The 15,683-nt window shown below is 53.2% G+C and overlaps 1 protein-coding gene across 1 annotated transcript in view; it reads right to left on the bottom strand.

The window, feature by feature from the left end:
• The window catches only part of LOC106737791 (butyrophilin subfamily 3 member A2-like), a 52,474-nt gene that overhangs the window by 15,729 nt on the left and 21,062 nt on the right, over positions 1–15,683 (bottom strand). The window contains exons 11-17 of the mRNA XM_059723303.1: positions 9,422–9,454; positions 6,880–6,912; positions 6,751–6,783; positions 5,605–5,625; positions 2,371–2,403; positions 1,101–1,133; positions 972–1,004 (exon numbers count right to left, since the gene is read on the bottom strand). Of these exons, the coding sequence (XP_059579286.1) occupies positions 972–1,004; positions 1,101–1,133; positions 2,371–2,403; positions 5,605–5,625; positions 6,751–6,783; positions 6,880–6,912; positions 9,422–9,454 (219 nt within the window). The remainder of the gene's footprint in view (positions 1–971; positions 1,005–1,100; positions 1,134–2,370; positions 2,404–5,604; positions 5,626–6,750; positions 6,784–6,879; positions 6,913–9,421; positions 9,455–15,683) is intronic.

Genomic DNA, 15,683 nt, shown 5'->3' with positions numbered 1-15,683 from the left:
GTTGCCCCTCCAGATGGGTGAAAGGAGCTGTCAGTAAGTTATGGGGGCAGTGCACTGCAAGGGTGGTGGAGTCAGCCCCCTCCCAGTTACACCCCCAGGAAAGCTGAGGGGAACCTGAAGAGAAGCGGTAGCAGGTTACAGGCTGGAAATGCAGTTAAGGCACCTAAACCCCCTTATCTCTGCCCTGCCCTGACACCCTGAGGAAGGGGGGACCTCTAAGCTATTTTTAGTAACCATGATCCCTTCACTGAAACCTGCAGACCCAATCCTGCACTGATCAGGGCTGTGGGAATAGCACTGAGGTCCGGGCAGGGCAGAGTTAAGGTTGGTTGTGTGCTTCAGGGTGAAGTCCTGCCCCTCGCCCCACTGCAGCCCATGGAAGGGCCAGAGCCCAGGGGATCCTGTACGAGGACGGATCCTGCTACGTGCTGGTCAGGTCTCCCTGTCTCCTGCATTGGTGTGGACCAGGTGGGTGAGGGCTGCTCAGGGCTGTGGGCTCAGGGAGCCCTGGCCTAATAGCCACAGTGCTGAGAGACCCTGGTCCCTCCCCAACAGAGATGGGGTCTGCAGTGGAAATGGAGATGGTCCTGGGCAGGGATCAAAGCAGGCTGTCACCTGCCCTGCTATAATCACGTGAATGCTCTTGGCTCTGTCCCCTGCAAGGCCATGCACAGACCTGAGCCGGCTTGACTGAGCTAACGGGCCTGAAGAAAGCACCTTTCTTCCGTGTCTGGACAAGAGCTCAGCATAGCTTCCCCTGGGACTGGCAGGTGCAGCCGTGTCCCTGGGCTGCGTGAGGGGCTCCCTGTGCTGTGAGGGATGTTACTTGGGGTCACGGGCTCCCTTCAGCTCAGGTCACAGCTCTTGTCTGCTCCAGCTTTAGCCCAATTCCAATTTTTTTTTTTTTTTTTTTTTTGCTATAAATTGTCACAGGAACTCTTTAAGACCTCCAACGTGTCCCTGGCACTCACCTTTCTCACTCTCCAGGGCAGACTTCAGGGCCGCTGGGGAGAGAAGGGCAAGAGAGGTGAGAAGGCAACCTGTTGTGTCTCTGGGAATCATCCCCTTGGTAGCACATATAAGTGACTGCAGACACTCACCTTTCTCTCTCTCCAGCTTGGATTGCAGAAGTCCTGGGGGAAAGCAAGGTTAGAGATGAGATTTCACCCTGTCCAGTTTGTACTGAGGTTCCTGCCATGAGCAGGACTGGGCTGTAATGGTGCGCGTAAGGAGATGGGCACAGACAGGTTTTCGTTAGCTTCCCTGTACGCCGCATCCCTGTGGCCTGGGACTGACCTGCTCCAGGGCATGGTTCAAACTGCCCCACTATTTCCTATCCCCTCCAAAATGTCTCTTCCAAAGGAGCCATCCCATGCTTTAGTCCCCTTTGACTACAGGACACAGTGAAGGGTTTCCTGGCTCCATGACAGACCCCAGCCCCATCTCAGCCTGATGCCTGCAGCTCCCTGCCTACCTCTCTCTTCACCCCCCACCCTCCGCACCCTCCTACCTACAACTCTTCCAGGCCCGTACATTTCCTTCAGTTCCAAAACCCCACAGAGGTCTCCTCACTTCCACTCCTGTCATCACTAATATCAAGGGGCCAGTAGCCCTTCCAGGCTGCACATCACACCATCCTGGGCCCTGCACTTGAGACTGAGAATGAGCCGTCCTGTGCCAGGCCCTGTACGTGCAGACTCTAGACTATCAGACCACCCGTCCCTGCACTGAGGAGGTCCCAGTCCAGAGCAGGACCCTGCACATACTTGCACCTCTAGAGAGCTCTCATCCACAAATGGCACCATCACATGTCCCCACAGGATTGGCATGTGCAAGCCTCCTCCCTTCCTTGGGTCTGCACCTCCCAGCCATGCCCTGGTGCCGTTGCTCCTCCATGCACTCAGGACGTGCAGGATCCAGCCTCCTCTCTCCATCCTGACAGCCCCATCTCTGATACTGGCCCTTATTTTATCCTGCCGTAACTAATAAAGCTCCTTCCTCTCTGGCTTCTGCCCACACATGCTGCCCCCTCCACACACAGCACATGGGGACAGGCCCTGCCCCAGGGAGCTCACATGCAGCACCCCAGACAGGGCAGGAGAAAGGGGCAATGGAGCCCTGGGCTGGGGGCACTGGGAGGATGAGGTGATGGTGAAAGAAACCTGGCCCTGATTGCTATTTCCTAGATAGGACCAGGCAGGAGGGACATAAGGGAGCTCAGCAAAGGTAGGCCTAGGGGAGGGAGAAGAGGTAGGAATGTGGATGGAGAACACCCTGCCTGGGGTAGGGGATGGGAGAGGTGAGATTCACCCTGTGGTGTCTCTGAAATCACCCTCCTGGTAGCACATATAACTGGCCTCAGACACTCACTTTTCTCATTTTCCAGCTTGGATTGCAGAGTCCCTGGGGAGAGGAAGGTTAGAGATGAGATTTCACCCTGTCCAGTTTACAGTGAGGTTCCTGCCATAGTGCTGTGATGATGCACATAAGGAAATGGGCTGACAGGCAGGTTTGTATTATTTTCCCTGCACACCACATCCCTGCTGCCTGGGAATGACCTGCTCCATCGCGTGGTTCAAACTGCCGCACTTTTTCCTATCCCCTCCAAGACCTGATCTAAAGGTCTCTTCCAAATGAGCCATCCCCCTATCTGGTCCCCTCTGACTCCTGCCACTGTGACAGGGGGTAACTGGAAGTCGTGCTGTAGCACAGAGACTTGCCCAGGTGGCCTGGTGCCCCTACTGGTACTAAAAGACCTCCTGGGTGCTGGGAAAGTGGGTGTTGCTCATGCACTTAGGAGTATATCAATTAAGAAGCATGTGCTCAGGAAAAAGTTATCTCCCAAGTCAGGGGGGTATATGGCAAAAAACACTGGTTCATAAAGCCTGTCGAAAACTGGAGTCACCATAAACAACTAAGCCACCATGAGCGTGATAGACAGGCAGAGCACAGCACTGCCCCTGGTGTCTGAGTGGGAGCACAGCGCCCCAAAGGGAGCTCTTATAGGGCTTTGGGGCTCACAGGAGCCAGCCTAGAGCTCTCCTCCCTCCCAGCCATGTGCTGCTGCTGGGCCCCTTTGGCCATCCCCTGCCTCTAACAGCTGCCCACCTGGAAGGTACAGTGGTGCAGCTGGCAAGAAGCTGTGTGTCAGGATGGGGAGAGGGAGTGGGTGGAGCTCTGATCCAGAATGGGGCGGGGGTTGGAGCTGCAGGGTAAGGCTAGGAGGTGTGCTGGGGTGGATGTAGGGTGTGATTAGAGGTCTCAGAATGGGGGAGGGGCGGTGAGGAGGGGCCCCTGGGGTGGGGGCACCAGATGGAAACACCACACCTGCACTCAAGCAGGGCTGCCAACACAAGGACATTTTTTCCCACTTAAAATCTGCAAACGTTATACTGAGAACCAAACTTTTGCCCTATGGTTAGTGTTAATCCCTTTTTGAAGCCCACCTTGTCACTGCCTTCCAAGGTCTGGCAGAAGGGTTATATTTACATTATATAAAGCATAGGTCAGTAAAAACATCAGTAATAAAAAGCATGGGTGTTAGTAAAAAGTTTGTAGATGGTCAGCAAAAAAAATTCTTGAGGTGTCAATTCTGGTCAGTAGCCATGATCCTTACTGACAAATCTGTCCTATGCTGGATGCAACCCATGTTGGCTTCAGTGGGCATGTTGCCTGAGTACAGTCTGTGGGATTGGGACCCCTAACCTTAGTCTTGGATGCTTCTCTACAATCCCTGAGCCTGAAACTTCCCATTCCCTCTGGGAAGGGAGTGGATCTGGGGGCAATGCCCAGACTGCCAGAGCCTCATCAGGGCTTTGGGGCAAGACAGAGGCAGGCCTGGGCAGGAGAGCTGAGCTTGTGGATAGAGAGAGATGAGAGGCCAGGAGGGCAGGCTGGGCTCCAGACTTAGCTGGGGTCAGGAAAGCTGAGCTGAAGCACTCCATGGTTCAAAAGACAAGAGGGATCCTAGAGGCTCGAACCCCAAGGATGCTCCCTGGAGACAAGGCAGCTGGGGAGCAAAACGTGTGCAGAGCTTGTTATCTTTGTCCAGAAACGTGCATCTCCTGTGCTGTTCAGTGAAGAGCTGGGGGTGTTCAGACCCTGTGTGCAAGGTCTCCGTGTGCCGTGCTCTACCATCACATATCCATACAGGCTCACACCTTGGCAGCCATGGGGAAAGGCTGGGCTTAAGCCTTGTGGCACCAGAGGCTGAGGGGTCAGTGGTGGTTTCAGGGCAGAGGCGGCTGCAGCGCGAGGTCCCAGCACTCAGGGGGTTGCTGGACACAGGACCTGCACCCATGTGGGGCCTAGCGCCTCGGAGCCAGGGGCAGCGCTGGGCTCTGCACAGGCTCCAGAGGATGAAGGCACAAGGGCTGGGTGTAAAGGGGTCAACAGGGAAATTGGGTGAGTGTGGGGGGTTGTGGAGGCTGGAGAGACTTTGGGTCCCAGCCTATGGGCCCCTGGGCCAGTCAGTGCCAGTCACACAGCGTGTGGGGAGGGGAGAGGGAACGGGCCACAGGGGCTAGACCGGACCCAAGGAAGCAGGGCTGCAGGCCTGGGACTGCACCCAGGATTGGATCCTTTCATACAGAAGTGTCCTTGTCACAAGACCTCCCTGGAGATGGGGAGGGACGTGTGGCTGGGTCCCAGGGTGTTGCCAGTGAAGTCAGGGTGTCAGGGAGGCAGTAAAAGGCACTTACTTTTCATTGCTTCATACTCCGTGGCAAGGTGAAAGAGAAGGAGAATTAACCTGGAGTCCCACAAATTCCCTGGCCCGGGCCCAGGTGCAGCCGCCTCTCCCCACCCGCGGACATGGACACACACTGCAGATCTGTGCTCCAGGCATCCAGCCGAGTCCAGGCCAGGGCCATGTGCTGTGTGGGCAGGACCCGGCTCTGCTGTCCCGCCTGCATTGGGGACATCCTCTTCACCAGGCTCTGCACAGACACCCGGGCACCGGGCTCGGCTGCCTGGCTCCAGGACACCCCACCCCTTATAGCTCCTCTCCAGCAAGATGCCTTGTCCTCGCTGGGCTCCCGAGCACTCCCACCTCCCTGCCTGCCCTTCCACCACCTCTGCCAGGGCGCCTGCCTCCTCTTCCTCCCTCTCCTGTCTTCTGGGGGTTTCTCCACAGCTCAGCCCTCATTTACCCTCCTCCCTTCACTCAGCCACACAGTCTCGGGGGGTCTCCGACTCCTCTCTCCTTGCACCTGCCCCCCACACTCCCACTCCCAAAAGCTGCTCCTCCCTTCCTTCCTCCATGATCTGGCCTCTAAATCCTGGCAGCCCAGTTTCTCACCATCCCTCCTCTTCTGCCACAGTGAAGCCATCCCCTCCTCTCCAGCCCCCACATGCATGCTGCCCTTTAGCCCGTTGCATGTGGAGACAAGCCCTGGCCTGGGGCTCCCACGCAGCATTGCACCGGGGGGAAAGAGCAGTGGTTGGGGGTGCTGGGGGAAGAGGTTTTTGGGCATCTCCTCAGCACACATCACACACAGCCTCTGCTCCAAGGCAGAGGGAGCCCTGAAGAGCTGCTGGGACACCAGCTGCACAGCACGAGACCTCCCCCTTCCCTCCCCGGGGAAATCCATGAAGAAAAGTTACCTTTGTCTGCACGCCGCCTCTCTGAAACAAACAGCAGGAGAGACGTGTTACACGGATGGAGACTGGACACAGTGATGAAGAGCGCCAAGCAATGACCTTTCGACTCCTACCTATGCATGCAGGGGCTGTCCCTCACTGTCCCCTTGGCCACAGCACACCTGGGTCCCCAAACCCGTTGCCCCTCCAGATGGGTGAAAGGAGCTGTCAGTAAGTTATGGGGGCAGTGCACTGCAAGGGTGGTGGAGTCAGCCCCCTCCCAGAGTTACACCCCCAGGAAAGCTGAGGGGAACCTGAAGAGAAGTGGTAGCAGGTTACAGGCTGGAAATGCAGTTAAGGCACCTAAACCCCCTTATCTCTGCCCTGCCCTGACACCCTGACGGGGGAGAACCCCTGAGCCATTTTTAGTAGCCGTGATCCCTTGATTGAAACCTGCAGACTCAACCCTGCACTTTGCAGGACTTTGGGACTAATACCTGGGGTCCAGACAGGGCAGGGTTAACGTTGGTTGTGTGCTCCAGGGTAAAGTCCTGCCCCTCGACCCACTGCAGCCCATGGATGGGCCAGAGCCCAGGGGATCCTGTACGAGGACGGATCCTGCTACGTGCTGGTCAGGTCTCCCTGTCTCCTGCATTGATGTGGACCAGGTGGGTGAGGGCTGCTCAGGGCTGTGGGCTCAGGGAGCCCTGGCCTAATAGCCACAGTGCTGAGAGACCCCGGTCCCTCCCCACCAGAGCTGGGGTCTGCAGTGGAAATGGAGATGGTCCTGGGCAGGGATCAAAGCAGGCTGTCACCTGCCCTGCTATAATCACGTGAATGCTCTTAGCTCTGTCCCCTGCAAGGCCATGCACAGACCTGAGCCGGCTTGACTGAGCTAACGGGCCTGAAGAAAGCACCTTTCTTCCGTGTCTGAACAAGAGCTCAGCACAGCTTCCCCTGGGACTGGCAGGTGCAGCCATGTCCCTGGGATGAGTGAGGGGCTCCCTGTGCTGTGAGGGATGTTACTTGGGGTCACGGGCTCCCTTCAGCTCAGGTCAGAGCTCTTGTCTGCTCCAGCTTTAGCCCAATTCCAATATATATATTTTTTTTTTTTTGCTATAAATTGTCACAGGAACTCTTTAAGACCTCCCACGTGTCCCTGGCACTCACCTTTCTCACTCTCCAGGGCAGACTTCAGGGCCTCTGGGGAGAGAAGGGCAAGAGAGGTGAGATGGCAACCTGTTGTGTCTCTGGGAATCATCCCCTTGGTAGCACATATAACTGACTGCAGACACTCACCTTTCTCTCTCTCCAGCTTAGATTGCAGAAGTCCTGGGGGAAAGCAAGGTTAGAGATGAGATTTCACCCTGTCCAGTTTGTACTGAGGTTCCTGCCATGAGCAGGACTGGGCTGTAATGGTGCGCGTAAGGAGATGGGCACAGACAGGTTTTCATTAGCTTCCCTGTACGCCGCATCCCTGTGGCCTGGGACTGACCTGCTCCAGGGCATGGTTCAAACTGCCCCACTATTTCCTATCCCCTCCAAAATGTCTCTTCCAAAGGAGCCATCCCATGCTTTAGTCCCCTTTGACTACAGGACACAGTGAAGGGTTTCCTGGCTCCATGACAGACCCCAGCCCCATCTCAGCCTGATGCCTGCAGCTCCCTGCCTACCTCTCTCTTCACCCCCCACCCTCCGTACCCTCCTACCTACAACTCTTCCAGGCCCGTACATTTCCTTCAGTTCCAAAACCCCACAGAGGTCTCCTCACTTCCACTCCTGTCATCACTAATATCAAGGGGCCAGTAGCCCTTCCAGGCTGCACATCACACCATCCTGGGCCCTGCACTTGAGACTGAGAATGAGCCGTCCTGTGCCAGGCCCTGTACGTGCAGACTCTAGACTATCAGACCACCCGTCCCTGCACTGAGGAGGTCCCAGTCCAGAGCAGGACCCTGCACATACTTGCACCTCTAGAGAGCTCTCATCCACAAATGGCACCATCACATGTCCCCACAGGATTGGCATGTGCAAGCCTCCTCCCTCCCTTGGGTCTGCACCTCCCAGCCATGCCCTGGTGCCGTTGCTCCTCCATGCACTCAGGACGTGCAGGATCCAGCCTCCTCTCTCCATCCTGACAGCCCTGTCTCTGATACTGGCCCTTATTTTATCCTGCCGTAACTAATAAAGCTCCTTCCTCTCTGGCTTCTGCCCACACATGCTGCCCCCTCCACACACAGCACATGGGGACAGGCCCTGCCCCAGGGAGCTCACATGCAGCACCCCAGACAGGGCAGCAGAAAGGGGCAATGGAGCCCTGGGCTGGGGGCACTGGGAGGATGAGGTGATGGTGAAAGAAACCTGGCCCTGATTGCTGTTTCCTAGATAGGACCAGGCAGGAGGGACATAAGGGAGCTCAGCAAAGGTAGGCCTAGGGGAGGGAGAAGAGGTAGGAATGTGGATGGAGAACACCCTGCCTAGGGTAGGGGATGGGAAGAGGTGAGATTCACCCTGTGGTGTCTCTGAAATCACCCTCCTGGTAGCACATATAACTGGCCTCAGACACTCACTTTTCTCATTTTCCAGCTTGGATTGCAGAGTCCCTGGGGAGAGAAAGGTTAGAGATGAGATTTCACCCTGTCCAGTTTACAGTGAGGTTCCTGCCATAGGCAGGGTTGGGCTGTGATGATGCACATAAGGAAATGGGCTGACAGGCAGGTTTGTATTATTATCCCTGCACACTACATCCCTGCTGCCTGGGACTGACCTGCTCCAGGGCATGGTTCAAACTGCCCCACTATTTCCTATCCCCTCCAAAATGTCTCTTCCAAAGGAGCCATCCCATGCTTTAGTCCCCTTTGACTACAGGACACAGTGAAGGGTTTCCTGGCTCCATGACGGACCCCAGCCCCATCTCAGCCTGATGCCTGCAGCTCCCTGCCTACCTCTCTCTTCACCCCCCACCCTCTGCACCCTCCTACCTACAACTCTTCCAGGCCCGTGCCTTTCCTTCAGCTCCAAAACCCCACGGGGGTCTCTTGCTTCCACTCCTGTTATCACTAATATCAAGGGGCCAGTAGCCCTTCCAGGCTGCACATCACACCGTCCTGGGCCCTGCACTTGCAGACTGAGAATGAGCCGTCCTGTGCCAGGCCCTGTACGTGCAGACTCTAGACTATCAGACCACCCGTCCCTGCACTGAGGAGGTCCCAGTCCAGAGCAGGACCCTGCACATACTTGCACCTCTAGAGAGCTCTTATCCACAAATGGCACCGTCACACGTCCCCACAGGCTTGGCATGTGCAAGCCTCCTCCCTCCCTTGGGTCTGCACCTCCCAGCCGTGCCCTGGTGCTGTTGCTCCTCCATGCACTCAGGACGTGCAGGATCCAGCCTCCTCTCTCCATCCTGACAGCCCCGTCTCTGATACTGGCCTTTATTTTATCCTGCCATAACTAATAAAGCTCCCTCCTCTCTGGCTTCTGCCCACACATGCTGCCCCCTCCACACACAGCACATGGGGACAGGCCCTGCCCCAGGGAGCTCACACGCAGCACCCCAGACAGGGCAGCAGAAAGGGGCAATGGAGCCCTGGACTGGGGGCACTGGGAGGACAAGGTGATGGTGAAAGAAACCTGGCCCTGATTGCTGTTTCCTAGAAAGCACCAGGCAGGAGGGACATAAGGGAGCTCAGCAAAGGTAGGCCTAGGGGAGGGAGAAGAGGTAGGAATGTGGATGGAGAACACCCTGCCTGGGGTAGGGGATGGGAGAGGTGAGATTCACCCTGTGGTGTCTCTGAAATCACCCTCCTGGTAGCACATATAACTGGCCTCAGACACTCACTTTTCTCATTTTCCAGCTTGGATTGCAGAGTCCCTGGGGAGAGAAAGGTTAGAGATGAGATTTTACCCTGTCCAATTTACAGTGAGGTTCCTGCCATAGTGCTGTGATGATGCACATAAGGAAATGGGCTGACAGGCAGGTTTGTATTATTTTCCCTGCACACCACATCCCTGTTGCCTGGGAATGACCTGCTCCATCGCGTGGTTCAAACTGCCACACTTTTTCCTATCCCCTCCAGGACCTGATCTAAAGGTCTCTTCCAACTGAGCCATCCCCCTATCTGGTCTCCTCTGACTCCTGCCACTGTGACAGGGGGTAACTGAAAGTCGTGCTGTAGCACAGAGACTTGCCCAGGTGGCCTGGTGCCCCTACTGGTACTAAAAGACCTCCTGGGTGCTGGGATAGTGGGTGTTGCTCATGCACTTAGGAGTATATCAATTAAGAAGCATGTGCTCAGGAAGAAGTTACCTCCCAAGTCAGGGGGGTATATGGCAAAAAACACTGGTTCATAAAGTCTGTCGAAAACTGGAGTCACCATAAACAACTAAGCCACCATGAGCGTGATAGACAGGCAGAGCACAGCACTGCCACTAGTGTCTGAGCGGGAGCACAGCGCCCCACAGGGAGCTCTTATAGGGCTTTGGGGCTCACAGTGTGAGGTTTGACCTAGAAACTACTATGCAAAGCCTAAGCAAAAGTGAATGTTACGTGAGGAATGCCCATCTGCAATGATAAGGAGCAGACAGTCTTAGATAAAGGAGGCTTGAAAACAAAAGCAGAATCAGAGTACTGGGTCAAAGAGCTCATTAAAATACTAAAAATCACGCCCCTAGGTGGGCAAAAGATATGCTGATGAAACATGCATGTATGTTAATGAGATACATAGCTAAAACACAGGTATAGAGACATGCTCAGTAAAGAACTCCTTGCGTCACTCCTTTATAGCCAATTAGCAAACAAGGATGCTTACGAAGGTTTAAAACTCCTGTATAAAAGAGGCTTAGGATTGAAATCTAGTGTGCTTGTTCTGGGAAATTATTCCGCTTGCACCTTTTATTGCTAGCAATAAATCTTCTTTATACTTTCACCCCTGGTATCTTTATTGGCCTTTGCATACCGGGCACGAACCCAGACTTGAGCTGGGGCCTAACAGTTTGTGGCGACCCAGATGGGACTGCCTTAGATAAGCTTTGCCCGGACTAACTGACGACCAGCTGATTTGCTCTTCCTTATCAAATGCCAGGCGCGCCCCAGGATTTCTTTTCCCGGTGAGACTTTTGCTTCAGGAGGAGCTGGATCGCTGAGGCGGCAGTAGCCTAATGGTGCAACACCATAGAGTGAAAGTATCAGTAACAGGCACCTGGGTGAGAGTGTAGAAAAGGCATAAGGCCTACCGTCAGTACGCCTGCCTGGGATTATCTCTGTAAGTATTCTGTCTGGCCCGAGTCCAAGACCAGTGATTTTTCCCCTGTGAGGACGAGGACTAAGAACAGATCCCTGGATCCCAGGTAAGTCGGACGGTCAGAACCGGGAAGGCAGCCCTGAGATGGGTACTATTAACAGTAAGGTTAGGAAATGTACCCCCCTCTCTTGTGAATTGGGACATTGGGCAGAGTTTGGTGGGGATCCTATGACTAAGAAAGCTAAATTCTTCTGTGAAACTGCGTGACCATGCTATCAGCTAGATGATAAAGAATATTGGCCTCGGGAGGGAAGTGTTAATTATAATACCATCTTACAATTGATTTTGTTCTGCCAGCAGAATGGTAAATGGGAGAAATTGATGTATGCGCAAGCGTTTATGTCTCTTTGTAGAGATAAGAAGATTTTGGAGGAATGTGGATTGGGGGAGGGGTTTGGGATCTGTGTGATGGCTGTGGCTCGACCAACTGCAAATCCTGTCCTGGACTGTCCGGAGCCGGAGGCTCCCCCTCCCCCTGTTGCCTTTACCTTATTCTCTTCCTTTTCCCCCTCCTCCTCCTGATTCATCTGATTCCTCATTGGCATCTGCTCTTCCTGCTTCTTCCCCCCCCCCCCCCCCGAGGCAGAAGCTGAGAATACTCCCTGACCCAGGGATCTGGAACAGCACCAACCATGGCCGTCAGGTGCTTGGCAATCTCCAGACTCCCCGACTTCTCCTGATATAAGCCCGGGAGGTGGGTGGAGAGTACAGTTAGGAGCAGACTCCAGGGTTAAGGGAAAACATCACAGGGAATCTGATCCTGGCCGTGGGAAGGGAAATGGGGTATTTCCCCTAAGAGAACAAGTGGTACCCAGGCCTCCCGAAGATGACGGTGAGCCAACCTACCGTCGAACCTTTGTGCATGTTCCTTTCACTACATCAGATTTGTATAATTGCAAGAACAATAACCCCAGGTTGAAAGAGAATCCTGGAAAGGTACGAAACCTGTTTAAAACGATTTCATTACCCATAACCCAACCTGGGCAGATGTTCAGTCTCTTTTAGATATCCTGTTGACACCAGAGGAAAGGAGAATTGTAGTGAACAAAGCTCGTGAGTACGTGGAAAAGGAAATTACTGCAGGGAACCTGCAAGGAAATAGAGACGATCATATCCCCATCCAGGAGCCAGATTGGAAACCAGGCCAAGATATGACCTCCATCCGTGCCTATCGAGAATATATCCTCCGAGGATTGAGAGATGCTGTGAAAAAACCTCAGAATCTCAGTAAGGTGTATGAGGTTCGACAGGAGACTAATGAGACCCCGAGTGCTTTTTTGGAAAGAATTTACACTACTTTCAGGCAATACACTCATGAGGATCCGGAGGATGCGTCGAACGCTCGCATGGTAAATATGATCTTTATAGGTCAGAGTGCACAGGACATTAGAAAGAAATTGCAGAAGACAGACGGAGCAACAGGTATGCCTATTTCCCAACTAGTAGACATTGCTTACCAAGTATTTACTAACCGAGAAAGTGTTCAGGAAAAGCAACAGGACAAGAAAGAGGAGAGAAAGATGAAAATCCAAGCAGCCCTAATGGCAGCTGCAATCACGGGAAAACCTAGAGATGAGGGATCCTGGAGACAGCCTCAGAGACGGGGTCCGTTAGAGAAAGATCAATGTGCCTTTTGCAAACAAAAAGGACATTGGAAGCGGGAATGCCCTTATCGGAAAGTTGGGGAAGGTGAAAAGAAAAAAGAGGAGAGCAGTGGATTGTTCACTTTTGGAAGGGATTCAGACTGAAAGGGACCGGAGGCCCGGGAGGGAAAGATAACCCAGATCCCAGTGTCCCCTGACGAGCCTCTGGTTAAAATGCAACTAAGGGACAGAGATGAATTGGTAGATTTTCTCGTCGATACAGGTGCTGCCCATTCTGTCTTAACTCAAAAACTGAAACCTTTAAGTAAAAAGACTGTGCCAGTGGTAGGGGTTACAGGGAAGGCAGTAACACGACCCTTCCTACAGCCAATGACCTGTAATCTTGGGCAGGCCGAAGTTACCCATCAATTCTTGTACATGCCAGACTGCCTACAGAGAGACCTCTTCTGTAAACTGCAAGCTACGTTGTCGTTCCAGGATGGGCAAATGTTTTTAACAGTGCCTCCTGAAAAGGGGTGGCATTTGCAGGCTTGCCTTCTCGGCCTTCTCCAAGAGGAAAGTACACCGGATATTCCTCAACCCCTGCTCGATGCTGTTGTTCCATGGGTATGGGCAGGTCACCGACCCGGGAAGGCTAAAAATGCTGACCCTGTGAAGATTCAACTTTTGCCAGGGGCCCAGCCTCCATATATAAAACAATATCCAGTGCGGATGGAAGCCAGGAAAGGACTGAAGCCGTTAGTTGAACGGTTCCTGGAGTATGGCCTTCTCCGTGAATGTACATCAGCTTTTAACACACCCATCTTGCCTGTGAAGAAGCCTAAGAGTAATGAATATCGTTTCGTCCAAGACTTGAGAGCTGTAAATAAAGTGGTGGTGAGTATATACCCAGTAATGCCTAATCCGTACACCTTGCTATCTGCTTTGAACCCAGATCATAACTGGTTTACGGTTATTGATTTAAAAGATGCTTTCTTCTGTATACCGGTAGAGAGGGGATCTCAGGAAATATTTGCATTTGAATGGGAAGACCCAGATACTAGCATTAAGACTCAGTTGTGCTGGACTGTTTTACCCCAAGGATTTAAAAACAGCCCAACCCTATTCGGCACTGCATTAAGCAAGGATTTACGTAGGCTAAAACTGTCACTGTCCTGTGCTCTTCTGCAATATGTGGATGACTTGCTTTTAACAGCCACCACTGAAGGAAGCTGCCTGGAAGGAACAATTTGCCTCCTTAATTTTCTGGGTCAAGAAGGATACCGAGTATCCAGAAGTAAAATGCAGCCCATGTCCCAGAAGGTAACATACTTGGGATGTGAATTACAGCCTGGTCAGACAGCCCTGTTGCCTGAAAGAAAAGAAGCTATATGCCAGCTGGCACCCCCAATAACAAAGAAACAACTACGAGGATTCTTAGGTACAATAGGTTTTTGCAGGATTTGGATTCCAAATTTTGGGGTTATTGCAAAACCTCTGTATGAAGCTACACAAGGTGATGAAAAGGTGCTTGAATGGACTGAAGAGTGTGAGCAAGCATTCTGCCAGTTAAAGCAGGCTGTCATTGAAGCACCCGCCTTAGGACTACCGGACATGAGTAAGCCTTTTTCCCTTTTTGTGCATGACCGAGGTGGGGTAGCCGTGGGAGTCTTAACACAGAAATTGGGTAGCTGGCAACGACCAGTGGCATATCTTTCTAAAAAATTAGACTTTGTGTCATGTGGATGGCCTGCTTGTCTCTGGGCTGTTGCTGCTACCTGTCTGCTAATACAAGAAGCTGAAAAGTTAACCCTAGGCCATGAAATGACTGTATATGTGCCTCATGCAGTGCTTACACTCCTGGAACAGAAAGGAGGGAACTGGTTAACCCCGGGATGAATGGCTCGATATCAGGCCATCCTCCTAGATAAGCCTGAAATAAAATTCATAGGTTTCATAGTTTCATAGGCATTAGGGCTGGAAGGGACCTCGGAAGATCATCGAGTCCAGCCCCCCGCCCAAAGGGCAGGACGTCAGCTGGGGTCATAGGATCCCAGCAAGATAAGCATCCAGTTTCATCTTGAAGGTGTTCAATGAAGCCGCTTGAACCACCTCCGGTGGCAGGCTGTTCCAGACCTTGGGGGCTCAGACAGTAAAGAAATTCTTCCTTATGTCCAGCTTGAAACGATCTTGCAGTAGTTAGTGACCATTCGTCCTCGTCATACCTTGGGGCGCTCTGGTGAACAAACATTCCCCCAGATACTGGTGGTCACCCCTGATAAACTTGTAGGTGGCCATCAGATCACCCCTGAGCCTGCGCTTTTCCAGGCTAAAGAGCCCCAGGGCTCTCAGCCTGTCGTCGTAGGGTCTGCTTCCCTGAGCTCTGATCATGCGCATGGCTCTCCTCTGGACTCTCTCAAGCTTCTCCACATCCTTTTTGAATTGTGAAGCCCAAAACTGGACGCAGTACTCCAGCTGCGTCCTCACTAAGGCCAAGTACAGGGGGAGAATGACATCCCGGGATTTGCCTGAGAAGCATCTATGGATGCAAGCCAGCGTTTTGGTCGTTTTACTAGCCGCAGCATCGCACTGCAGGCTCATGTTCATCTTGTGGTCAATGATGACCCCCAAGTCTCTTTCTTCCATAGTGCTAACCAACATAGCACTGCCGAGCCTATGAGGATGCTGCAGGTTTTTTTTCCCAAGGTGGAGAACGCAGCACTTATCGGTGTTGAACACCATCAGATTCTCATCCGCCCACCTGCTGAGCCTGTCCAGGTCAGCCTGGATCATACGCCTGTCTTCTGGTGTGGATGCTTTGCCCCAAAGTTTGGTGTCATCGGCGAACTTGGCCAGTCCACTTCTGACTCTAGTGTCCACATCATTAATGAAGATGTTGAACAGTATGGGTCCAAGGACAGAGCCCTGGGGGACCCCACTGGTCACAGGACACCACGATGAGTGACTTCCATCAATTACTACCCTCTGGGTCCGACCCCGGAGCCAATTTTGCAGCCAGTGGATCGTGGGGGACCCAAGGCGACAACTGGCCAGTTTCTCCAAGAGACGATCATGGGACACCAGATCGAAGGCTTTTTTGAAGTCAAGATATATGACATCAATCTCATCTCCCTTGTCCAGGTGATAGGTCACCTGGTCGTAGAAGGAAATGAGATTGGTCAAGCAAGACCTACCCGCAACAAACCCGTGCTGGCTA

The sequence above is a fragment of the Alligator mississippiensis genome, chromosome 1 (assembly GCF_030867095.1).
Source record: "Alligator mississippiensis isolate rAllMis1 chromosome 1, rAllMis1, whole genome shotgun sequence".
In the NCBI taxonomy this organism is placed as follows: domain Eukaryota; kingdom Metazoa; phylum Chordata; order Crocodylia; family Alligatoridae; genus Alligator; species Alligator mississippiensis.
The sequence above is the reverse complement of the archived record's forward strand: the minus strand, read 5'-3'. Positions and strand labels throughout refer to the sequence as shown.